This window comes from Colius striatus, chromosome 4, assembly GCF_028858725.1.
Source record: "Colius striatus isolate bColStr4 chromosome 4, bColStr4.1.hap1, whole genome shotgun sequence".
Lineage (NCBI taxonomy): Eukaryota > Metazoa > Chordata > Aves > Coliiformes > Coliidae > Colius > Colius striatus.
In genome coordinates this window covers 76,487,159-76,514,566 of record NC_084762.1, presented here as the reverse complement: position 1 = coordinate 76,514,566, position 27,408 = coordinate 76,487,159, and the positions used below count along the sequence as shown (strand labels likewise).

Below are 27,408 nucleotides of genomic sequence, written 5' to 3'. Positions count from 1 at the left end.
AAAATTGCACTGAACCTTTGAGAACATGGATTTACCTAATGATATCTATTGGTAACTGTAAATTCTTCTTTTCCCTATGTCCACTTCTTTTTGAGTAATTCCATTTCTCACATAGTGGAAGAAAAGATATTTTACATATCTTATTTACACATAAGAGGAAAATCCTATCTACACATTGTAGTGGAATTATGTAAACATGGCAAAGTAAGTTTGGTTCAGTTTAAAACCTAAACTCAGGTAAATAATAAAAACTCACCAGTCGTTTGTATCTGAAAGATGCTACTTGAAGAACAGACCCTGTAAATAAGACTCTTCACTCCTAGAAGACCACTTGGAGTGAAGATGTCTAGATGATCCTTTGAACTTGCTTCTTCCACTAAAATCAGCATAGGAATCTACTTTTGGGACTTGAAATTGTCTTAAACAGTATAGACTAGATTCTGTCACTCTTAATTATTCAGAGTGGTGCGATATTTTATAAACAAATTGGTTGTCTCTAGTGGAAGGAAAGTAAAGAAATCATAAAAATAACGCTGTGTACAGAGGCAGTATCCACATCTCCACAACATGCTTTTAGATTTATTAAGGTCACTGGAAGCTTACACATCAAGAATTAAGAAGCCACCTAAGACATAATGTCATTTCTTTTCAGTTACCACCTAATGAATAAGAACAGCAATACGTTACATGAGAAGAGTTTATAGAGTTACTTGTAACTAGACATGGTTTGTGCCACAGAAGTTTGATCCAGTCTTTGAATGCCCTAAAATTAAATTTCAGGATATAAATAGGTTCATGGGATCTTGAAGTAGCTCAGGAAAGTTACCATGAGCAGGCAGAGGGTTCATCCAAGGCAGTCAGCCTTCACTACTGCACAGATGCTACCCTGATGGGGAATGTGATTGACATCTGCAAGGTCTGTAGCATTGTCCAGATAATCATATACCAAGGCCATCTCCTGTTAACCAGCCTGCCACATCTCATGCTCTGAGTACGAGACTTGAAAATTTCCTCCCTGCTGACTGCTAACATGCAGCTAGGGCTGTTTCTTATACCAAAGAGCTGTGCATCATTGCAGGCTTGTGTGACCCAAGGCAGCAGATGCATCTGGTCAGCACATAGTTACAAAATCATTTCTTAGTTAGTAAATAATTTTACTGCCACGACTGCTTTGTTCTTGCATGTACTCACCCTAATATGGTACCCACCCAAGGCAGCTTCTTATATAATGAATCTTCTTTTTGGCTTCAAAATCCCCTCTATCCTTTCACATATCAACTTCACTAATCACTTTCTGTAGCTTTCCTGGATCACGATGGTTTCCACTGCGCTTTCTTCCAGTAAATCCTTTGAAACAGAGGTGGGTTTGGCACAGATCTGAAATGGTTCATTTTCTGCTCTACACAAATAATGCAGAATCCTGAATGCATCAGGATTCAATTAGGTCAGTACATGGCCACCAACAATGGCTGTCCATTTCTAAATTAATATTGCTGAATTGCTACAGCCACTGTTTATTGTTAGAGTGAGTCAAGACCCTTCCTGTTCTATGATGCCAGCAAGCTGGCAGAAAGCCACAAGCTGAAAGGACATCACAGACTGCTGTTTACCCATACACTATTTTCAATATTTTAAGTTCTTCTATAGCACAAGATCACTTGCCAGATAAAGCACTGACCTGCAGAAAGCACAAGTTCTTTGCCCCTTTTTAGGATATCTACAAATAAATATTTCTTATACATATTCAATTGTATGCAAAAATCTCACATTGACTCTAGATTTCAGTTTGCCTTTGTGACAGAATAATTGATAATTCCCTATTGCATAAACTTGTTGTAGTCTAAGGAAGGTATTAGGTACTCACACACCTACCAACAATCTATTAGAATGATCCTAATATAGAATAAATTAGGATTCAGTCCGATAATTCTATTTATACTTACTTGTCTACACATAAAAAGGACTTCTTTCAGTTCATATATAGATTTTCTTCCCAATACCATCTATTTATGAACAACTTTTGAATAGTCATTGTAAATGTCTCTCTAAGGATGCTCATAAATATCTGGTGAGGGAAGGATATAAATGTACCTCTTTTGTCTTCGTAAATGTACAAATTAACTGAGAATATATATTATTACTTCCATATTAAGAAGTAGTATGTTGAATTAATTCCTGGTCTTTGCTACACTGAACATTGATATTCCTTTTAGCTGTGTATTTATGACAAACATAGAGTACCATGATATAAGATGCTTACAATGCAATTTTAAAAGCTCTGCACAGCAAATCAACTATATCTGGTGAAATAAAGTTAGTTTTGGGAGCTGTAATTGGAATAGTGTTTTAAGAATTATGGTTACGTTCATATAATATTAGTGATGACTTTTTTCCAAGCCTGGGCCCCAATATAATTAAAGGGATGTGTATAAAATAGCCAAGTAGTCAGAGCCCTACCTGCTGGCTAAGATGAGGAACTTCAAGTAAGGCCGATCGATATGAAAATGACTGGTTTTAAGACCTAAATTCTGTCTGTAAGGAAACTGAATTAAAACCAAGTCATGAAAAGATTACTCTATAAAAATGTTCCTATATGAGTTAACTATATATAACCAATATATACAGTTTACAGGAGCTTTAGTGGAAGCCAGCTATTTTTTCTCTTTCAGAGATCTCCAAGTTTGAGTTCCATGAAATTTGAGTGCTTTAAATGAACTCTGTCAGTCTGAACGTACACATTTAAAACCCCTTATGACTGAAAGAGCAGATTCATTTGTTCATTTCCTGTTTTAAGTTGTGATGAACCATATCTCTCATCCTCCAGCCGCATCCTAATAGCAATGCAGAACAGGACATGCACAAGGAGATAGCACAGGACTTAGTAAAAATCGAATGGCATGAATTTTGGCATATGTCTGCAGCATGCTACTACTTTAGACAAATGACATCTAAACATCCTGCAGTATCTGCAGCTGGTTTCTATAAAAACTTGTTTCTGAAGGCACTCAGCGGCAGCTGCCTGCTGTATTCAACACGAACACCTGGAGATCTTCATATCTTCAGTGACTGATGACATTTAAAGTGTAGTGAAGCATTGTTAGGTCCATCCTCACCTGCGCTTTCCTTCCTTAATTCACACAATTCTTTGTTTTCCTTCTGTCACTTTGTCTGATGCCTTTTGTAACATTAATGGTGACTTCTTTTGTGGATATTTTTTGTGAGTCCCATTTACTCTGTGAAAGTTTTAAACAGTACAGTGAGTTCCACACTGACAGCACAAAGAGTCATTGATAATTACCTCCTAAATTATGAAAACAGCTCTACTTAAACAGAATGCCTCCAGCATTCTTCACACAGTACTGCAGTAAAGAGCAACTTTCCCATTCAGCATGGATGCAAGCTTTTACAATCACTGTAAAGGCTGTGGACATCAGTAGACTTTGGATCAACCTTCTTGGCTCTAATTATCATCTCTGAATGTGTGTATTATAACAGAAAAGCAAATAAATATGTTTTCATTCCAGAAGTGGTAATTAGAGATTCCTTTTGGTGTCACTGGGAGTCGAGTGAGTAGCCTGAGACAGATTTTCTCTGTTTTATGTTTCTTAAGTGAAAAGATAGTTTCGAAATAACAGTTCTGTTTGCAATATGAGACCCAAGTACAATAAATACCTGTCAGAGGTTCATCAGATTATTTCCAAATGTTAAAAAAGTCAATTTGTCTGATGCATGCAAATGCATCCCTAATTTAAATGTATCCATCTCCATTGCCTAGTCTGTCTGCTTGTTGCCATAAGCAACGCACTACACTGGATAGGTCTGGCAAAGGACAATCAGAACCGTGCTGACAGAGACACAGGACTGGGTTAGGTGGGTTTAATTATTGCATTTCCAGTGTTTCATGGGGCAATTTTTAAGTGCAAAGAATGCCAGGTAAATTAGGCATCGTTTACATGGCAACAATGCCCAGTGGAATAATGTCTGGCACACATCCACCAACATTTGTGGAATGTACATGTTTATCTGAGAGAAAAACCTGATTTTTTTTTTGCCGCTGTGTATTAATTCACGTTTCTGCTGTCAGAATAGACTTACACCTTTGCTCTCTACTCCTCCAGTGCTCCTGTTCATGAAAGGAGTCTCTAAAGACTACATATATCATGAAAATCAAACCAGATTATTGTCAGTCAGTGAACATAATCTGGATACCACCTTTGCTTTTGAGGTGTCTGACCATTCTGTTGTCTTTACTGGTATTAGGACTTCTTTCATCATCAGCACCTTCTACTTCCAAGTCGTTTTGATACTATCCACATGAGATAAAGTTTCCCAGATGCAGATGGTGTAAAACCCTTTCCCTTTCAACACCACTAATTGTGTGACTCCACCCTGTCACATAATCAACAGTAGGGGTAGGGCAGTAAGATGCTTTACAGCTTGATGCCTGAGAAAATGAGAAACAGAGAGGTGAAGGAATTTACCCCCTACTACTTCACAGGCTTACAGCAGAAGTAAAGCCTCCTGAGAGCATCATGTGCTGTATTGTGTTGTATTCTACAGCATGTAGGGATGAAAGAAAAATTGTAGTCAATGTGAATAAAATGGGCAGATTTTGAGTTGGCGGAATCATCATATTTGCAACTCTAGGCACTTAAACTTTAGGGGTCCACACCAGAAACTTGGTCATTTTACACTTCCCTGAACAGTCAGTGGAGAAACAGAGATTCAGAGTGGCAAACTAGAGCTGGGCCCTTAGACACTACACTTTCACTGTAGGAAAATACATATCTTTTTGACTATGAGAACTTTAGACAACTTACCTTCCTTTCTTAGACACCTGCAGTAGATGTATAAAATAACGTAAATCATAGAATCACAGAATGGTAGGGGTTGGAAGAGACCTTTAGAGATCATAAATGGCCTCCTTATCATCAGAAATTTTGTTTGCACTGGGTTGCAACAGTACAGAGCTATATTACTGAATGTATTTTAGCTGGAAAAAGTCAGGAGGATATATTCAAAGCCACAGGACCCCAGATCAGGAGCCCACACTTAACTGAGTAGTCCCATTACAGTCAACACTCACATTAAATGTCTTGGGAATTTGCCCATGCTTCCTAGTAAATCTAATACAGAAACAATTTTTCAACTGCTCACAGAAGTACACAAAATATTTTCTCCAACAATATATCAGGTATACACTATAACTCTTAAGTGTGTCCAGGTCTTTTTCAAGCTGGATTAATGATAATGTTAACTCTGTTCAACCATATCCAACCTGACCAATTCATTTTTCTCTGTGGGCCAGTGGCTATGACACAGGCATTTATGTTTTTCATTCAGAGGAAACCTATGTCTCTAGATGTCACTGTAGAGTGTGTCCCTATAAATCTGGAGCTGCAGTATCTCATGGAAAGATACTGCAGGATCCATGTCACTAGGGAATATTTCTGTACCACAGCAGTACAGAAGATAATACAATGAAGGTATAAAATAAACACATATGTACCAATGTGTTGTTCATTAGCAAATGCAAGGTGAAGTTCAATCCAAATTCCCTTTTTCATTTGCACAGTCCCCCTGGGTTTGAATTTGCCTCTCTCAAGGATGTGATTCCCAAGAGGGGACAGCTTCTTATGGGGTGGGTGTAGCAGTTTCCCCAGACACCGTGCTGAGAGGTATTCCCATCTCAGAAACAGAGGAAGCAGTAAAGCAATTGTAATTTTTTATTACTTTTATCTGCAGCATCTCAGCAGCTGCTACACAAACAGGGAAGCAGGTGAAAATCTGTGAGAGACAGGCAGGTAGGCAGCTAGGACAGGACAAATTTGGGCTTTGGTCTAGCCCCAAAGCCTTGGATATTCATGCATTAATGGTAGACTGGATGATACTTCTATGATGTATACAACATAAAAGGGAGGAGAAGATCTGATACAAAGCATACTGAAGTTACTGGAAAGACTCCCATTGCTTTTTCCAGGCTTCACATCCAGCCTTGAATGAACCAGTGTTCATGCAGTGCATGCAATTCAAGTAAAACAGCGATTAAGGAAAACCTCATTCTCTTCTAAGCACTTTGCACAATATACGCCACCACTGGGCTGAGCTGGAAAAAAATAAGTGGGAGGGGTTTTTTTCTGTAATAAGTGTGTGTGTTACCCCAAATGCTGAACAAAACATAAATTTTGTTGCCACTCAGACACGAGGTGTTGTCAGAGGTGCTAGGCTCAATCATGCCGTGGCTGAGGTGCAGCCACTTTCTCTTACCCCAAGGCATTAAATACAGTTTGACTGCAGTGAGGAAGATTGTCGCAAAAGTAACTTGTACCTGGCTGAAACTAGTGCTGAGCATCAAGGAACATGATTATACTCTCACCTCTGGTGCCCTTAGGCTCTTCTGTCTCTGCGTCATAGCCCCTGTGACGTGGACCATAGGGTTCATAGATGGAGGAGCACAGTTATTCCTCTTCTCACTGTTCAGCGTGCTAGCTGTGGCTGATGCTGTAGTTACACCAGTCTGAGCTGATTTCCCATCCTCCAGAAGACCTGGTAGGGGCACATGAAATTGTGTGATTAATACTGAGAAGCAGTTTATAATTGTCTCTGGCATGGAAGGTGAGGTATGGTACTACAGTGAGAGCAACCTACCTGCTTTCGTCACCTATATCCTCACTTTCCATTATTTGGCCTTTCTCCTACAGTCCACTGCCCTATGAAACAGTGGCTCAGAATACATGGAAAATTGGTTGATAGTGCAGTATATCTATAGCCTTTTGGTCACCTGCACATATCCACTGACTTCTCCACTGAGTTCTCCACACACAGCTGGTTGCATGACTAAGGGTTAAACTAAGGACCCATAAAGACTCCCCTTAAATCTGTTTCAGTTCCAGGAAATTAAGGAGTTAGGTGTGAACACGACAGATGAGATCAATCGACACGGATGGATAGATGTATGGCCATAAAATTCTATTTTCACCAGGAGTTGAGGGAAGAAGTTCATGAAAAATGTATTTCATACCATTTTGACTATCAATAATCAAATAAACGACTAACTTGCTTTCTCTTCTAGCCATGTTGATAGGGCATGCATTGTACAATATGATATTGCCCAGCCTAAAAGAAGTTTCTAACCTTATTACATTAACAAAAATCAGTTTATGGTGAGTGCCATCAAACATCTAGTTGCCACACTGATCTGAAATCCAAGTACAAAGAGCAAGTGGGATGCATCACTGTAGCTCTCAGTTTTAGGTTTTTCTGGCAAAGCTCATTTATAACAAGCTTTATGTTCAAACCAAAAAAGAAAAGAAAAGCAGGTTTACTACCTGGCAACAGAGGTATCAAAACTGGAAGAAGCAAGGAGCAAAGAGTCTCAGTAAGCAAAAAATAAGTATGAGGAAAACCAATGACAACTCACAGCCATTTAAAGTGTGCATTGTGTCATTAAAACCTGCCATGAGTCAGGCGGAAAATCAAGCACAGCATTAAGGGTATTAGAAAGAAAGCATAGTCCTGAATTCTTTCCCAGAAATCTGTAAGAAAAGCTGTTTTTTCAGTAGAAAGCAACATCAGGAGCAGCTAACAAAGGCAATGACTGAAATCAATAAAGCTTTAACCAAATTTTTGAAGACTTGACAACGAAAATACCTGAAGTTGTGTAAGACTGAAGAATTCTAAATGAAAACTGGTCATTGCATTTCCCTGAGCAGTCAGAAGATGGTGTTAGAGTTTTCCAAAGACAGTTTAATTTGTGATAACTAATATTGCTGTCATCTGCTCTTTGACAGAAAAAAGAATGAGTTGAAACTTGAAACTATTACATTCTAGTTTATTTAAAAAACAAACAAACAAAACATTAGTCTTTGGAAGCTGCCTTTTTTTCTAGATATAAAAACTAATGTCGTTCTCACATCTAAATCTACAGGCAGCTTTCCCATAAAACAAGAATAAACCTCACCGCTTCTGTACCTCCCAAAATCCACAACTTCTTATGGTTTAGGTCTTATCTTTTTGTATGTCTCCACAGTGACAGATAAGAGGCATAAATAATGACTTGGTGCAGATCAGTAAGTGGCATAGACTGATATCATAGGCAAAATCAGTTGTCAGGAAGGGAGATGGAGAGACAATAGACCATGTGTGAGTTAAAGCTCTAAGCCAAGGAGCCATACTGTAGTCTACTGCTTCACCTCACAGTGATGCTCTGAGAATAAGCTTGAGTACAGATCTGAACAGGCACAATGCTCTAGGTATTACATACTAATTCCATCAAATGAACCTTGGATGTTTTAAATGTATATGAATTATGAGCTTTTCCTTCTGTGGAGTCATCCTACTAAATTACTTGCTGTCATTTGGCCATTTGGTCATCTGGCTTCTAACTAAATGGCCTGGTGAAACATCTGTCAGCTGAAAAGCTACTTTGTTTCTACGCACAATTGTTCTTTTACATATTGTGTTGCATCTTTTGGTCTTGTATAGAACAGTTTTTCTTACATTGGACCATTTCTGGAGGCTGATGAAAAATCTTGATCCTGAAAATGGTGTATCGGGTTCATTTTTTGTCCTCTGTTAGTTTGCAGCCTGAGCATCCTCATTGCCCCCTGCATTGCAGCGGTGAAACTTTCCAGGAATATGCGTCAGAAAGGAATGAGACAGTACTATCTGAGCCTTCCACTATCACTCCTATATTTTGTTGTGAGTGACATAGTGGTCACCAACACCAGACTGAAAAGCTCTTTTATTTTATTCTAAAATATGTTTGCTATTCTGAAGTTAACAAACTATTTTAGAATTCCTTGTCATTGGCAAATGAATGGATGATAGATGATAATATAGATGACTTAGAGAGTGGGCAGCAGTTTAAATACTTAAATGATTTGCTCTACATATGAGCTCTGGGCAGAAATTACAGAGAGAATGCATAAGCAACGGAAATAAGAGCATAAGATTTGTTGGCAATTAACAAAGCAACACCTATTATATAGACTACATGTATAACACAAAATGCTGACTGCAAAATAAATATATTTCTAAAAAGATGAGGAACATATGGTTGCTTTTAAAATCACATCTATTTCTGCGTTGCTCTTTAGGGCTTTCCATAGTACACAAAACTGGAAGAGTTAATTTCCTTCTTCTGTACTGTCTGGAATTTGCAAGCTAGTAGGTTGGCAATACTCAGGTCTTGCCTCAGTGTCATTTAATTCAAGTTAACCATTAAGATATTTATATCATCCTCACAGCATGGGTTCAGTAAATAAGCTCCTTAGTCTTTCACTCAGAGTTTCAGTAGTTTAAACAAATGGGTTCAGTAATGTTGTTTTCCTTCTCATATTCTTTACCAGGACAACCACTGCCAGAAGTATGTGGGCCTCCTGAGGCCAGAGAAAACAGCAGATCCCATCACCATGCTCTGTCACATACACATCTTTTATTTTCAAACGAACTGGCAAGCCTAGAGTATTCTTACAGCTACATTCCCAAAACCTGAATTTCTGGGTGATTATCAAAGTCCCACCAGTGTGACGGTGACCTTTCCTGCAGGAATGGTTCATGAGGGCTTGGGGAACTGCCAGGCTGTTCTCATTATGGAGAGAAATGGCTGACAAGAGGCAGTTATTTTATTACATGTCATTAGATTGATTTATAAAGAACATACACAAGTTCTCTCTCAATGGATGTAGGGAGAATACCCAAGCAGCAGCCTCATTGGTCACAAATCCATCTCTCCACATGAAATGTGATTAAAAGAATTTGTCCTCCCATGGCAATTCTTACTGTCATTTTCCTTTTCACTGTCTTGCAAGGCTGCACAGGTGAGCTAACTCTTGCATTTCTTACCAGGCCAATAGAAATCCTTTAGGCTGCAGTTTGACAGATGCTTTTTTCAGGAGCATCAGTGGAAAAAAAAAAAAAAAAGGTTATTTTAAACTTAAATCACTCTCTAGACATCGCCAAGTCATGCAAATAGTTGGACTGGCACAACTTGGCAAGTAGCCAAGGAATCAAAACATGCAGAAGGCAGCTCAGGTCGGTGTGCTATCCAACAAACCAAAACCAAGCCAAACCCCACTCAGCTGGGTACACTTGTTCTTCCCATGAGCTATCTAAATGCTCTGGAGGCACATTCACATTGCTTCCAACTACCCCTACATCAGGGGATATAGCAATCCATTTAGCCCAGATTCACCAAAGATTCCAGTTGTTAGCCAAAAGTCAACTCCAGTTACTGAATTTTACAGATCAAAACAAAAAATCAGTCTCTGGGATATCCAGGTATGTTTCAGTTGCTCCACAACTTAAAAGAAGGGCAATTAAGAACAGTTTTACAATTATATCAATAAGTAATTAAGAGAAAGCTACCTAAAATCAGAGGCATATCAATACAAGTACAAAGACCAGCATGACAGGACAAACCTGTCTGAAACACATATGCTATGAGAACATAAGAATATTAAAAGTAATATAAACTCCCAGAGGTGGACAAAGAGAAAAGAACACGAAAATTGTCACTACTAACACAACAACAAAGGCATTGGTATTTTATGTAGTTTGTATAAACAGTATAAATAAAATTAACTCTCCAAAAACTGATGCTACTCATAATTAATGGTTTATTCTAACATTGAATATTCAGACTGCCAGTAAGACACCAAGTTTTTCCAGTCTTTCTGGGATAACCTCCTACTGTCTCTGCTGTAAATGTCATGAAAAATTCATTGTGTCCAGGCAAACACCAAAATTAGTTTTTAGAAGGAAAACTCTAAACATATAAATGCTTCTGTTGCCTTAATTCTCTAAAATTGCCTTTACTTATTAACCATAGTTATTATCACTATGATTTTATGTGTTTCAGACTATTAGGACATGACCATATTATAATGAACACAAGTTTTTTTCGTAACAGAATGGTAGGCAGTAAAATGTTCTATACACTTCAAAGGTGGCTTTCAGTTCCTAAATGCCATTTGGAAATTTGATGCAAATTCAGCAATGCCTTCAAAGGAAACTGTATGACATGCCCTTTTTTCTCTGCTGGCTGTAACATACTTATGCCCTAACCTCTCTCTCAACATCTGCCTCTCTGCTTCACTCGTCTTCCCAGCAGGCTGCACCTCACTTAAAGCAAGAGTCACCAAGTCCCATCTTCCATCATGTGCTGAAACCTCTTAATAAGTGCTAGCGTGTCTTCTTTTGTCTACAGTCTTAATAATTTTTAAATTTTGAATTAGTTTTCAGAAATTCCCAGACAGCAACAGCCTCCCAAGTATTTTGTAATTTGAGGGATTTATACTTAAAATTGTAGTTTGAAAAGCTGCTCACAGATTTGCAAATTTATACTCATTTGAAATAAAGCATGATTAAATCACATTTTACAACTCTTTAAAAAAAATAAATTAAATGGGCAGGGAGCAGACTAAGAAAGCTTTTTAAAAATATCATTATAGTAAATAGGATGTTCATCACAAACAAGTTAAAAAATGTAAAAGATGGAATGGAAATTTTAGACATTAGACTTGTGTTTCTGATTACTTCTATTATAATGATAACATTTGTGATAATAAACCCAAGGGATAAAACAATACACAGATGCTGCTGTAGTTCTTCATACCCCCAAGAATTCAAATGACCCTTTATGAGAGTATTTCTCAGAGAGAAGAGGAATTTTTTACTCTTAGTATTTCATTCTTTCTAACCAGGTTTTAGTATGGAAATGAGGATGATGAGAAGAGGTGAAAAATGACGTAATTCAGATTATGAAAGTAAAACTGGAGTAAAAAGCAAAATAGTGCTGTAGATTGACAGCTGGCACAGAGAAACAGTGGAAAAAAGGGAACTGGGGGGTGGGTCAACGTCACAAAACATAGAAGTATGACTTCCTCAAGGCTTCTTGCTAGAACTTATCTATTTATTAGAAAGTTCAGATATATTTGCTAGTGATTGAGAACAGGAGAAGGAATCAGACTGCAACATTAATTATCAGGACTACAGGAAACTTCTCAAACCACAGACAGCACAAAAGTAGATCTGCCTCGAGCTCTTTGCATAGATCTCATCAAGAAAGCAATACCTTAGTAAGATCTAAGAAGAACTGAAAATTTCTGTGACCAATAAAAACCAGCAATGCTGCAACAGGTAATGCTGTTAAAAAAATTGGGAAAGGTATGAAGCTTCATACTACAGGGGCAAATTTAATCTCAGCCAAGAGGATCAGACCTTTGTGGAGAAAATTATTCCACACGTGGTTCAACACAATATTCTCCTACCTGATTTTAACACAGCAGGTAGTGGCCAAAATTGGACATGAATTCTGACTCAAAGACATTATAGATCTGACCCAGTAATGTGGACCCTGTGCAGTCACATGATGTGCTATGGAATAACAAACACATATTTGTTTAGACTAGGTAGCAAGTGGATTAGTACACTAAATGTATGTATTTGAGATTGACTATGAACAAACCAGTATGGTTCAATTTTCTGGTTCAGCAACATGCTTTTTTATTTATCGTGGCTGTTATCTCATGAATAATGCATAGGGAACTAGTTTAGAAAATGCCTGCATAATAAGATATTACATCATAAAAATAAACTCTGAGAAAACTCACAGCACACACAAATTAACAATGTTATCAGAACATGCAGCTGCTTCCAGAGGAAATATGTATTTGCCAACATAACTGAGTTTCTTGCTTTTAATGCTCCAGAGTGAAAAGTATAGAGCACACCAAAATACCCATTTTCTAGATCCATTTTCCTGATGTGAAACTACTAATGTTTGGGAAAGCTACACATCTGCAGGCCTGAGTGCTGGTATGTACCTCTGTTGCAGAAATAGCACATACCACGAAACCTATAAAATATTAATGGAGTGCAGGTTGTGACAAAAGTAAAATTTAAGTCATTTCCTCCAAAGCAAGAGCCTCATAGATGAGGACAGATGCTCAGAAAATCTGCAAGAGCTTTTTTCCCTAATAAGAAAGAACTTTGAAACTTACACATAGACTTACATAAACTTACTGGGTTTGTAAGTCCGAACAACAGATCCAGAAGAGGGAGAACATGCTGCTGCAGGAAAATGTCATCAGAAACAATGTTTTCTATTTACTGAATCATCAACTACAATAACACAATAAATTTGCTGCCCAGACATTCAGAGGATCCAGAATGATTTATCTGAATTCTAATGTAATATGGATTTTAGGCAATGAAGGAAAACAAAACAAATGAATGTACTTCTTCTAGATGTTGTCTATAAGCCATTGTCCTGGTTTCAGCTGGGATAGAGTTAATTCTCTTCCTAGTAGCTGGTGCAGTGCTGTGTTTTGGATTTAGCAAGAATAATGTTGATAACACACTGATGTTGTAGTTGTTGCTAAGCAGTGCTTATCCTAAGTGAAGGACTTTCTAATTTCCCATGAAGACGGGAAAGAGTATGGACAGGAGAGATGACTAGAACAAGCCAAAGGTCCATTCCACGCTATAGCACGTCATGCCCAGTATACAAACTGGGGGGAGCTGGCTGGGAGGGCTTGATCGCTGATTGGGCATTAGTCAGTGGGTGGTGAGCCATTGCATTGTGCAACCCTTGTCCTTCTTGGGTTTTATTTCTTTCTCTTTTTTTGCTATATTCCTTTTCATGACAATTATTATATTTTTATTATGATCATATTTTAAGTCATTTCAGCTATTACACTTGTTCTTAGCTCAACCCGCAAGTTTTACTTTTTTTTTCCTGATTCTCCTTGCATCCCATGATGCAAGGAAGAGGAAGAGTGAGTGAGAAAGCAGCTACGTGGTGCTTAGTTGCTGGTTGGGGTTAAATCACAACAGTCATTGAAATTCTGTGGAGTCCACCTTCACAGATGCCACAGAAATGCTTTCCCTGCTCAGGCTGGAGACAAGGCAAGGCAAGGAGATCTGTCCTCCACACATGAAGCCCTCCACTTGTGGCAGGTGCCTCCAAAGCTGACTTTGACCTGGCAGGGCAGAGCCATGCCCCAGACTGCAGCTGGCGTTCAACAGGCACAGGGGATGCAGAACGGAGCTGTGTGCCTTCCTCCCTACTTCCATGGGATGCTTATTTGAACTCAGCCCACCCCTACAGCACAGTAGCCTCTTCATTCTCTGTTTAGAAGGTATCTGCTTTGCTTTCAGCAGTAAGGGAAATAGGTCATAAATAAGAGGAAATTCTGTATTTATGCAAGATGACAGGGCTCAGATAATAGCTAATAGCAGAAGGCAAATCAGACTCTGAGATCCTGATCTGGTCATGGTTTTGTCACATTCAGGAGCCTTATGGAGTGATGTTCTTCTGTAAGATTATGTTATTAAATGTCTAAATCAATACTAAAGACCTGGCTCACAGTTAATATATTCAATGCTTTGAAACATTATGTACATGTTATATGTACATTGGAGTCTTGGCAAAACTGAGAGACCAAGCACTACATCTTGTGGTAGTTTTGGCTGGCAGGTTTGTTTATTTTTATATTTCCTGACACTTCATTTTTGAGTATAAAACAAACGAGAGTCCTATAGACTTCTGTATTTCAAAACTTCTTTTACCATTGCCATTTTGAAATGAGGCAAGAGGCTCCTCTTTGTTAAAAATAAAAAAGAATTTCTAAAAGACTTTAAAACTGGAATTTAACACAGACATGCACAGATAGGCATATGATAAAGAGTTTTGAAAGTCAGATCAGATTTATTACTGTAACATGAAGATTTCTACCAGAAAGTATTCAAAGACTCTAGCAGACAAGTAGACTACAAAAAAAGAGTAGCATTAAAGCTGCAAACTTTGATATTCCTTACATGGCTTGATTTCCCAGGTACAAGCAGATGCTAAATCTTTACATATTGGTATATTTTTATTTCAGATTATGACCCAGAACCATTGTACAGCTATCTTGTAAAGAAACTTAACTGCATTGCATCCATATCTATGAAGTGAAAGGTGAATACAAAATTTGTATTTATTTCAAATAATAAAATCACATTGCAGCACTCTAACAATGTATGATCATTTCAAAGTTCAAGACAAAGGATACTACAAGGAAAAGAGACTCCAGAGACAGAATAAGAGGGAGTTGGCCTGACCATCACGACAAGATAGGAATGGTAAACTTGAAAAATTTTACTATGGAAGGACTTACTGGCAGGAAGACAACAGAGTTGGATGGATGTTTAATAACTAACTGAAACAGGAAAGAACAACTAAATTTTCACTATACTGTGGAATAAGAATTGGCAACGTTTTGAAAGCAATTGAAGACTGAGTACATTTTGTAACTGGGAAAATCATGAAATGGAATAGATTAAGCAATTCATCAATGCCACATGATATGTTAGAAACACATTGCTCAGCCCTCCAAAGTGAAAAACTAACATACAAATAGCAAACTGCTGGAGTGCTTTACATAATGCTGCAATTTAGAAGGCTAGGCACTGCAGGGATTTGCTTCTCTGCATGCAATGATACAGGCTATTTTTCAGTACTGTCAATAAAACATTGATCTTAAAAATTATATGCTCCATTCACAATAACTTACATCATGGCTGTCCATACTAAGTCATTAGTCTTTTTTCTACAAATCCTTGTTTTTTGCTCAGTTCTGCTCTCACCCTTTCCTTAAAATACAAAGAAAAGTTCCCATTACAGGAATGCACTATGCAAGATGTAGAACAAGTACCAAACTGCTGATCTTCTCTTAATTCATTCTACTCACAACTGTACCCACCCTGCGTGAAGACAGGTTCTGAACATTGGCTTAGATTTATAGATATTCACATGGTCTTTCCTTCTGCCTCAGAAAGTGGTAGTGAAACACCACTCATTATGTGTTAGACTAATTTTCAACACAGAAATTGGAAGTATTATTATCATAGAAGCATAGAATTGTTTAGGTTGGAAAAGACCTTTAGGGTCACCAAGTCCAACCATTAACCCAGCACTGCCAAGCCCACCACTAGGCCCCTCAGCACCTCACCAGTGCATCTTTTAAATCCTTCCAGGGCTGATGACTCAATCACTTCCCTGGGCAGCCTGTTCCAATGCTTGCCAGCCCTTTTGGTGAAGAAATTTGTCACAACACCTAATCTAAACCTCCTCTGGTACAACTTGAGGCTATTTCCTCTTGTCACATGTTACCTGGGAGAAGACATCAATCCTGACCTCACTACAACCTGCTTTCAGGTAGTTCCCATTACCTAGCTACTCACATATAGAATTGATGAGTAGATGGTATAATTTCAATTAATCATACAAAACAGCAAAAATATTTAGGCAGAGTAAAGAGAGACCTTTATGAAAAGTCTCTAAATGTACATGAAACTTGAGCTGAAATTACTCTTCAGTTTTACTCACCAAGATTCAGCAGCTGGAAATTGAAGCTAAAGGTTCCATGTAGGACACTAGATGTGTATTTTTAACAATGAGTGATTAGATACTGGTCTGATTCACAAAGGCTTAGGCAAAACATGAACCACTGAAAAGCTGTAAACTAAGTCTGAATGTCCCAAAGCTATGCTTCATATGGGAATTAATTCAGGAAAGACCAGTGGGCTGTATGTCCAGTTGACATTTCTATCCTTATAGTCTTTATATATTATGAAAGGGCAATGATGAGTTAACTGTCTCACAACTATTGCGATCGTAAAATGCTTTGGCTTAAGATATCTGCATGAATGTGGAAAATTTATCACTCATATTTAGTGCTCATCCCAAAATGAGAGCAGCATGTGTATTAAAACCTAATGTCATCAGCTGTTAACAATCTACTAGATAAATCCATGACACTCTTTTCATCTTTTCCACAGACAGTGCAGACACTCAGAAAACACTCAGGCTTCTTTATGCTGCTTGCTTTATGCAAGTGGTAGAAATTCATACTTTTAACACTGGAAGAGTTCAAAACAATTCTGATGGCACATTTGGGAAGTACTAGCAGTTTACAAGAATAGCAACTGCAATGTGAGGACAATACCCAGATGAAATGTACAGACACAGAAACACAACTCTATGTATCGCTAGGAAACTGGTAAAAAATCCCAAAGTATTTCTGTCAATAGAGGATTGGCTGATCATTTTGTTCTTTGGTAGCTAGCGTCCACCTGAAGAGCCTAGCCTGAATCCATGATCTTCCAGGAGGAATGAGAGGCTCGATGTTACTTCATTTCCGTCATCTGCTTAAAACGTAAGGCTCAGTCAAGGAAACAACAATGCAAAAAGAACCTGGAGGGGCTCAGTGTATTCAGGAACACTTCACAATGGAAAATCTTGTTTTGCTGCCTACAGTAGTCCTTGCTGATCAGTAAAACTTTGTTCCCCTATCTGGTTTTCTTTATTTTTAACCTATATTTTTCCTAAACAGAATTCAAAAGGCAGTGTGACAGCCTAGGGAAATAATTATGCATGTACTCATCAGAATAAAATTGGGATATGAATGCATTGTTTATTTGCATACAGTAAACCACTTCTTCCATGCAAGACCACTGCTGATAAATGCACGCAATCATACAGCTTTCAAAATAGTATCTACATAACCTAGAAAAGAGTGTTGCTTTATGTGAGTCAAACAAAAAGCCTTACAATAAACTCATGGCTTCAACCATTCCGTTTCTGAGTCTTGACTATTATTGTATTTCAATTTAAGATAAAATCCAGCTTAGAATCTCAGATTTTTTTTAGCTGTAATCAATTTATTTCATTTTTAAACTGCAGGAATCAGCTCTGTTTCTCTTAAGAAACAGATTTTTCTACCTGACCACAGGTACAGAAAAGGCAGATTTCTGTCACTTAAATGCTGGATTACTAACATATGTGCTCAACTTTTCAAAATTTTAATCAACGGGCAATTTTAATCAACACACTCTGAACTGTGTTTCCTGTACAAAATACATTACACCTCTGCTTTGAGACTGGCAGGTCACTTCACTTAAAGCTAATTTCTTTTTTACGTGTTATTTTTCAACTACACATTCCTAAACTGGAAAACACAGGATTAGAACTGGCCAGAAAGTGTCAATTTCTTTCTGAGGAAAAGAAAAAAGAAATTTTAAATGTCCTGAATCAGGCTACAGAGGGAGGGGAAAAAAAGAAAAGGAAAAAAAAGAGAGCTTTTTCCACAAGAAGAATAATTTTTGCATAGCAATTTCCTTCTGAGTATCCTCCAGGCAAGACTTGTCCTTAACAAAACACTCCGTTCATGTTTCCTCCTCAAACCCTTCCAGAAACTCTCCCTCTCTCACCATCCCTCCTACCCACCACCTGCTGCCAAGGCAGAGGGCAACAGCTCTTCCCATAGTTAATGACAGTCCTTTGGCTCTCAGATATTGGGAAAAATTTTCTCATGAAAGATTTTAATGCTGCAAGAAGAGTTTTTTTCACTGGAAAATCATCTGGAAAGATGGTCATAAATCATCTCTCCTGCAAATTGTCTCCATTGATGCTCAACAACCTTTCTGCTTTCTGGTGCTGTGACAGCTAGGAAAGCCTTTCATGCAATTCAAGTGTTCATGCACATTGCATTTTTAGTGAATTTACTTTATCAGTGGGTAAATGATTATACTGGGATCATCTGTGGGCAATCAACCCTGGTAGGTCTGGTTTAGGCTGCAGGAGGGGCCTGCAAGGCTATTGGCCATTAACTAAATGGGAATTGATTAATTCCCATTCTCCCAGAGACTGAGAGGCTTTGTGGAAAAATTACAATATTTAATTATTTTCTAACAGCTTTTGCAGTGTTTTGAGAGAGTCCCAGAGCCAGAAAATGCAAGGAAGGGGTTGCTGAGAAAGCAGCAAGCAACTGCAGAGGCCCATCCATCCCCTGCCCTTCCGTCCTGCCACAGGGACACAGGGTAACTCCTCTCTTTCCTGAGACATCAAGACCTTCCAGGAGGCTTCATGCAGTACCAGAATGTTACTAACCACCTACCATCAAAAAAGACAGAAGTTTTTCCAGCAGTTGAGTCTAATACACCTCACAAAATACCATGCTGAAAGCTCATAATACAAGAATTTTTCTCCTCTATCAATTATGTTTGATACTTTAAATAAAATTTTGCTTTCTATGGGCTCTTCTTTTTTATATGTCAGTTGATATTTAATCATAAAGGATTCATTTAAGAATACTTTTAGAGGCAGTGCTTAGTATGTTCTGATGGAGCAAATAAGCCTCAGTGACATTTTTTAACTGAACCAACAAACCAAAATAAGTACAACACCCACATATATATATATAACACTATACAGAATGGCCATAGTGCAAACTGTCTCATGCAAATTCCTTACATTTGATATACATTATCTCAAATAACATTTGCATTTGTAACATTCCTAGTCTCATAATTTACCATGGTGGTGTCAATATGAATAGGGCTTTTCCCATGCTTAAAATAAGGATATGTTCAGTTTTATGGGGTGGGATGGGGAGGGGTGGGATGACTTGGGGAAATAAAACGAAAATGTGGAACTTTTTGCTGAAATATTCTGTTGGTTTTGATCTGTATTTCAGCTCTTGTTCTTAAAAGAAATCTGTACCTATGTGAAATTAAGATAGTATTAAACTATCAAGTGACAGCAAAGATTAAAATGTATGGATTGTAACAATTAACAGCTATGGTTGGGCTGGAAAATATGGTTACTACAAAAAACTGTATTTAGCAGTTGAGTTTAATTTTTCCAATAATTTCAGTGCTGCCTTGTGCTGGATGACATACTGGTTCAGGCCAATCCAGTAATCTTTGTCTGGGTTCCATGCTGAGCAAAATCCAAGTATATGTGTTGAATGAGGAATGGCAATGTTGAGTAGTTGACAATCATCATTTATTACAGAGATTATCCGTCTAATTCTGTTATTTTCCTCTATTGTTATCTAGGGTTCTTTGCAATTCCCTGATCCATAGATTGATGCAGAACTGTCATTTTTACCAGCAAAAAAGAATATTTCCCTGTTTCTAAAGGAGGTATATAGCTGGGTGGTGTATCAATGTTATTTCCCTTCTGCTCTGCAACACTTCCCACTTCTGTCCTACAGATATGCTATGAAAAGATTGACTAGAAGTTCCTAAGGCATATGGGAATGGCTAATTCCTCTGAAGTTTCAGGTCTCTGGGCTTTTTCATTGCTTTAGTTTACCTTCACTTTTGGTACCGAGTTTGTACTTCCAGTATCAACAAGAAGGTTTGCTATTTACATGGTCTTGCAGAGGTGTGGTGAGGTAGGACACAAAATCAGGCGCCACTCAGAAAGAAACCCTTTGAAGAACAGCTCTACCAAAACATGCTGTTAAAAAAGTGATTTTCAGAGGACTTTGAACCCAATCTTGATCTTGTACAGATGGAAGCATCTAAACAAACCCACTCTACAGAGGTGCTTTCAATGTTTTAAAAAAATCTATTACCCATTCACATAATTGTTAGCACACAAAAAGTTGGTGTACAAAGTAGAGGAGACATAGAAGAAGGCTGCTTTCTCAAAGCTAAATAGTAAAAATTAGATGCAAAATATTTCTCTCTCTATGCAACATCCTCTAAGTTTTTTTGGGTTTTTTTAAATTTTCTTCTCTTTTTGGGTGTTTTAGAAAGGTTTCCTCGGTACTGCCCTCCATACAAAGGCTAGTGACAACTGATATGGCAGTAATCATATAATTCAAATCTAGAAAAATGTACCAATGGGATCCTTTAGCAAGTAGCATATAATTTGTGGTGGGTTGACCCAAGTTGGGTGCCCAGTGCCCACCAAAGCTCTGCATCACTCCCTTTCTTGGCTGGATGGGAAAGAGAAAATGTAACAAAAGGCTCATGTGTTGAGATAAGGACAGGGAGAGGTCACTCGCCAATTACTGTCATGGGCAAAACAGATTCAGCTCAGGGAAAATACTTTATTGATGATCAAGATCAGAGTAAGATAATATGAAAATTTAAAGATATAAATCTTAAAACAACTTCCCTCACCCTTCCCTTCTTCCCAGGCTCAACTTTGCTCACAATTTTCTCTATTTCCTCCCCTTCAGCAGAGCAGAGGGATGAGGAATGGGGCTTGTGGTCAGTTCATCACAGATTGTCTGTGTTGCTCCTTCTGCCTCAGGAGGGCTACTCACACTCTTCCCCTGTTCCAGCGTGGGGTCCCTCTCATGGGAGACAATTGTCTGTGAACTTCTCCAACATGAGTCTTTCCCATGGGCTGCAGTTCCTCACAAACTGTTCCAGTGTGGGTCCATTCCACAGGGGCAGTCCTTTCAGAACAGACTGCTCCAGTGTGGGTCTCTCGTGCGGTCACAAGTCCTGACAGCAATACCAAAACCGTGATAGGGAATTACTGCAATAGGTCTGCAGTCCAGGAGAAGGAAGTATTTATTCCCATTTACTGTAATTCTGAACTGTAATGAGGTTATCTCCTGAAAATATCACTTCAGAATCACTGCTATAATTGTTTTTTAAACATACCAGGTTTTGAATCAACTTGCTAATAAAAGAATAGTGGTAAATGGGCATAAGAGCCCAAAGAGATCCTGTTATACCCATGTTACACACTAGCAAAAGTGATCCCTCTTTGGCTCTTAACCTAAACCAGATTTTTTATTAAACATTTCTCTGCAGTTCAATTTAAGAGGAAACATCCGCTGCACCAAGTTCTCCATTTACAACCTGATGTTTGCTTATTCGTGTCTGTTAAGCTTCTAACTTTGCATATACCTGGTAAATGAAAGAGCAGATGAATGCAGCTATGGTCCAAGCCAGCATCAGTCCCTGTTGTCATGACAACTGGTGCTGACACAGCCCTGCTCTTCAGCTGCTAATCCTTCCAGCCCCATTATTGTAAAGGACAGAAAAGCAACTTTCAAAAACTTCTCTTGCACGGGTTACCTTTGAAATCCTGTATTCTGCACAATGAGTCTTGACCAGAGCCTAGCTGCAAAGATGACACTGGTCTGTAAAATTTCCCAGTGATCAGAAAATAGTAGAGCAGCAGCATCAGTTGGCCATTTGATCCCAGAGAAAAAAAACCCCAAGAATTAGTCATAAATGCACAATTATCTTAAAGGCAACTATGTAAGATAAACTGTTGGCCAGCCAAATTGCTAGAAAGTGATAACATTTAACCTACATTCCTCTGACTGTCTTTCTTTATTTTACAAAGAACTCAATTCTGCTCCCACTTCATGACTATGTTGCAAATGTCTTCACTAGGAAATGAACTGATCATAGATCGACGATTTCTTTTCTGACTGACTGTAGGTACATTTGCTGATGTCATGGGCAAGTTTCTCTCCCAATTGCATTAGGTGAATCTATGTGAAATGTGGGTACTGTTTTTCTTTCACACGTTTCAGGAAAAAAAACACCTTACTGTAGAAAAAGTGCAAAGTACAAATAATAAAAACCAAATTATCTTTGTTTATAAAGCCTTAGATGATACTATGACTATTCTAATGATAAAAACAAACATTTTATTAATTGAGGAACCAAACAAGTGGGTCCTGCAGCAATCAATATGCAGCTTTTCAGTTCTAACAGTTCTTTTAAGTTCCAAATTTTCACCTGGTTGCTAGATCATTTAAAATTAATTATTTTTATTTGTATTTCAGTATCAATCTCTAGCCAAGACTGAGGTCTTACTGTGCTGGTCACTGCTGGGAAACAGTAAGGAGAGATCCTGTCCTGAGGAGCTTGCAGCCCATGAGGCAATTCATGATTGTAAGGTCTCTGTGACCATGAGGCAACATGCTGCTTTATCCACTCTGAGGCACTTTCAAGTATAACAAAAAAACCCAATAATTGAATAGAGCAATAACTTAGGCACTGAAAAATGGAAAGAAATAGAAATAAGATGACTTAAGGTCTGCTTTAAAACAAATGTTTTTTGTTATAGTTGATATTGAATGGGTTTATAAACCACTTTACTGTACTGGTTTCTGGAAATTGTGCATCATAAGTTACTGGCATACACATATATACATACATATATGTATGTATATATCAGCAAGTTATCCCACTACAAATATGTTCTAAAATACTTGACAGTTTTTGTGCAGTTTTCGTTAATTCAACCTTTTCCCCACAGTTTCCTTGTAACCCATGGTGACTGTCCTGGGGACTTGCTTCTTACTTCCCCAGAAAGTCATTACTTGTGCTAACACTTCCACTTAGCTGAATCAGACCCTTCAAAGAGAAGGCAATTTGTGCCAAAATTTGCAAAGATCAAGGAATGGTTACTAAGTAGAAATGTTGTCTATTATTTTCTCTAGCTGTAGCCTACTCAATAGCTGAATCCTGTGAAAAGTTCTCTGCTCACATAGCAATGGATGTTCTTCAGAGAAATTACTCTATTGTATGGGCTCATTGTGAGTCTTTCCTTTTTTCCTGCTCCATGGAAGCCACTCGCCCCATGAACAGTACGTACACTGATCTTTTAGAAGATGTCTTTCAATTTCACCACCTGCTGTGCTTCATGAAGTCATTTACTACTTTTCTATGCCTCTTCATTTGTATCAATTTACCCTGCTCATCATTGTTAAAACCTCAGCAGTGTACTGCAACAAGTTCCTACCTGCTGTATTTGTGGCTGTTAGTGACTTGGCATGAACCTAGGAGAAGCTATCTGTCTCATTTTAGCTGTATTATAACAACTGATATTGTCCTAGATATCTTCTTGTAAAAAAATAGGGAGATTGAAATGCATTTTATTAAAATGGGTGTTTAAAGTCAAGTAGAGATGTGAACAAACATTCTAAGAAAGGATCAGTTGAAATAAGAAGAGAGGGAAAGCAAAGGTAAAATTTAAAACCTCATTACTTTCTTTTTAATTTAATAATATTTTAGCTTTCAGAATGCTTTAGTAAATATACAAACATTTGGCTACACAACCACACATAGTTCCAATGAGAGCAGAATCAGAGAGCTAAATATTCTGGCTGACAAAAAGAGAAGGATATAATGAAATTTTGGGGCAGGATGGGATTACTAATATACATTAGTTACTAACCCTCTACTCATTGATACACTTGCTGATCCTGTGTACCATCCATTCTTACATCCCTGTGTGATTTACTCCTCTTTGCATTTTGATATCCAGTGTCTGGTGGTGTTTTCTCTACTTAATCAAAACACGTTGATAATCAGTCACCCTTAACTGCTTTTGGCGTTTTCCTGAAATCTTTCCTTCATCCTGCCTCCACTTCTTCCTCTTCACAGAATTTCACCAATTTATTTCAAACAAAAAATTACAAAGAACAACTCATCCTTTTCTTCCGAGACAGATTTGGCTGGTCCCTCCTTCCCCAGCATCCTCTTGCCTTTCTAAGTTCCAGTTACAGAAGTTTCCTTTGTCTACTTATGCCAATGTCACCCATCTCCTCACCTCCTCCATCTTGCTCTTATCCCCTCCCTTAGTCTTCCTTTTGGCTCTTAGTACTTTTCAGTTCTTACAATAAAGGCATGTTTTTTCTCTTCAAGTCTTAAACCCACACTTGACCTCATCTGTCCCTCCAATCACTGCTTCTCCATTCTTTCATCTGTCATTTCACTGAACTCGCTGTTTGTTCCTAGTCCCTGGAGCACCTCTCCTTATTCCTTTCCCACCTCAAGCCTTACCCTACAATAGCTCTCAATGAAGTATTTCATGACTGTCAAGGCACCGGTAAGGACCAGTATGTGTTCATCAGGTTCCTCAAGCTGCTGCTACCACAGCTGTGTTGAAAGGTGAATCTCACCCTTCCTGAGATCCTGCTAGTCCTTCCATTTTTTCCTATTCCTTTCCCTTCTAATGTCTTCTGCAAGGTTTTCTTGTAAAGTTTCTCTTACCCTAATCAGTCTCTACTGAACTTGAGCATTGTCCTCTCTGCTTATCTCTGGTACTCTCATCTGCAAACACAAATTGAATTATCACATGTATCTAGGAAGAATGCCTCTTTATCACCTACCATTCAATATCAAATCTTGGACTACTTAACTTCTGTTCATGACAGTTAGACACCACTTTAAACATGGCTAATATTATGCTAAGCAGGAGTACAGAGGGGAAAAAACTCGCTGTGTTTAGCCTTCAATGTTGGGGACAAGACCATCACTTGTCATTCAAGCTTATCACACAATATTACCTTGAACCTTTTAAAATTCTTTATATAATCCTCTTCAATACAACATTTCATTTACCAGCTCACCTTCAAATTCCCACTATTTCACATGTGGTTATTGAAAAGTCTTTAGCCTTCAGTATAACACAGACCCTTTACAACTTTTGCTTCTCCCTCCCCGCTGCATTTTGGTCAGCACAGAGTCATCATCTCCCTACTCAGTTGCCTTGTGATGCCCCTGTTTGTGAATTTTCACTCCTGTGCTGTCATGCTGTCTTCCTGGTGCTTTGTAGCTCCCTACAAAAAGTCCACAAAGCTGTTGCTTTTCCTCTGAAGCTGCCTATAGCATTTACTGCTTTATATGCTAATTATAATCTATCTGGGGCAGCAACCATTTTTTGTGTTGCGTTTGTGTAACATGTAGCACCGTGAGTTTCTGGACCCAGACTGAGATTTCTAGATATTGCTGCAGTACATAATAATTCACATCCACATTAGATCCAAGCTCTTCATTCCCATTCCCTTTCCCTTTCTGTCCCTGCTGTAATACCTGGGGGCAAAACCAAGAATGTACCGCGCTGACAAGAACTGGGAAGTTCAAACACATGGGTCAGCTCCTGTGCAGCACGCTATCTGATCGGTTTCCTTTTCTGCATGCCATGCTAATTTGAGAAAGAAGGCTGACATATCACTGCATCTTCATTCTTTTAAACCTATTTTCTAAACGACTTGTGCAACAACAACAAAACGCCACGTATTCCACGGCAAGAGCCTCAAAGACGAAGTTCTCTTCCCTCCTGGTGTGGCTGCTACACATCGCTGGCACCGGCACGCTGTCTCCCAGCCAAGCACCCCGAGTAGGTCTCCGGCCACCGCCCGGGCTCCCGCGGGGCACAGCGCGGGGCCGGGGGAGCAGGGGCCGGGGCCGGGCAGGCGGTGGCAGCGCGGCTGGCGACCCCGCCGCGGGTTTACCGCCGACTCGGTGGGGACAGAAGAAGCCGGTCTCCGCGAAGGAGGTAAAGCGGACCGGCAGGTGGGCAGACACAGCTACACAGGCTCTATGGACGGACGGCACGGCAGCCTCGCCCCTTCCCCCGCCGGTGCCCCTCACCCGGGCGGGGCCGCACTCACCGGGGCGCGGGCCGCCCTGCTCCCGGCCGCCCGCCTCGCCGCCGGCCTCCTGCGGCGGGCCCTCCGAGTCGGTGTTGGTCAGCCAGGTGGACTCAGTCTCTCGCGTCCAGCTCTCGTAGTAGCGGGGCTCGATGGCGTCGGCCCTGCTGCCCCCGCAGCCCATGGCGGCGGCCGCTCACCGCCGCCCTGCCGGCATCGCCGGCCGCCGCTCACGCCCTCCGCCCCATCCCGGCTCACCCCGGCTCCGCTCACCCGCCTTCCCTTCACTTCCCCGGCTTTTATTGTTACTTCTAGCGGCCCCCACCCTCGCTTCTGCCTGTCCCCTCCCCTTCTCCTCCCGCTACCCCTTCCCCTCCCCTCCTGCTTGCCTCCTCTCTCCCATCCCACCGCCTCCCAGCCGGTCCCCGATCCCTGCCGATCCGCGGCTTCCCCAGGCGAGGAGCATCGCGGCTGCGCTGGCCCTGCCTGCCCTGGCGCCCCCGGGCGGGCCAGCCGGCTTTCCCTCCTCCCCGCTTAGAGAGTCACATGTATAGGATGCATACGCACAGGACAGCCTGCCATAGCCAACACTGCTTGCCAGCCCTCCCAGCCTGGCCATGCACCCCATTTATGCACCCAGACTAGGCCCTGCACCCCATTTCATAAAACCATCTGCCTCTTCCTTGATGTAGCCAGGAGAGCCTTTCTCCTACCTTTGGCGTCACCCAAATTGCTGCTGTATAACTGGTAACTGAGAACTCCAGACAAACGTCTACTCTTTCCTCTTGGATATGCATTTTGGGAAGCAACCAAGACCATGAGACTCCTGAAAACCAGACTATAATTTATGCAATTGTGGTAATCTCAATGTCAGACACAGACATTTTATGGTATTTTAAGTCATATTAATGGTAGTTGCAATTTGTATTGCCATAGCTGCTTCTCAAGGCCCCCATCAGTGTTGGCACAAGCCCTGTGAACAACAAGCCCTGTGGAATCATGAGAGAGAGACTTTATCCCAAATAAATGTTTCTCTCCTGTAATCATTTTGTAGTGGGGCAGCAGGTATGACTCTTTCCCTTAGGACAGCTTACAGAGTGATACAGAAGACATGTGTGCTGCACTTCATGCTGTTACACAAAACGGATGTTGGCTGAAAAGGATACATCTAGTGAAATATGGAGAAACTCCATCTGCTCTTATTAGAGTCACA

The 27,408-nt window shown here is 39.6% G+C and overlaps 1 protein-coding gene across 1 annotated transcript; it reads right to left on the bottom strand.

The window, feature by feature from the left end:
* Window positions 1–202: 202 nt before the first annotated feature.
* On the bottom strand, window positions 203–26,442 carry BAALC (BAALC binder of MAP3K1 and KLF4). The gene is made up of 3 exons (XM_061995309.1): window positions 26,217–26,442; window positions 6,377–6,546; window positions 203–3,233 (listed from the first exon to the last, which is right to left on the bottom strand). The coding sequence occupies exons 1-3, from the start codon at window positions 26,377–26,379 to the stop codon at window positions 3,129–3,131; spliced, it is 438 nt and encodes a 145-aa protein (XP_061851293.1). The 5' UTR covers window positions 26,380–26,442; the 3' UTR covers window positions 203–3,128.
* Window positions 26,443–27,408: the final 966 nt, after the last annotated feature.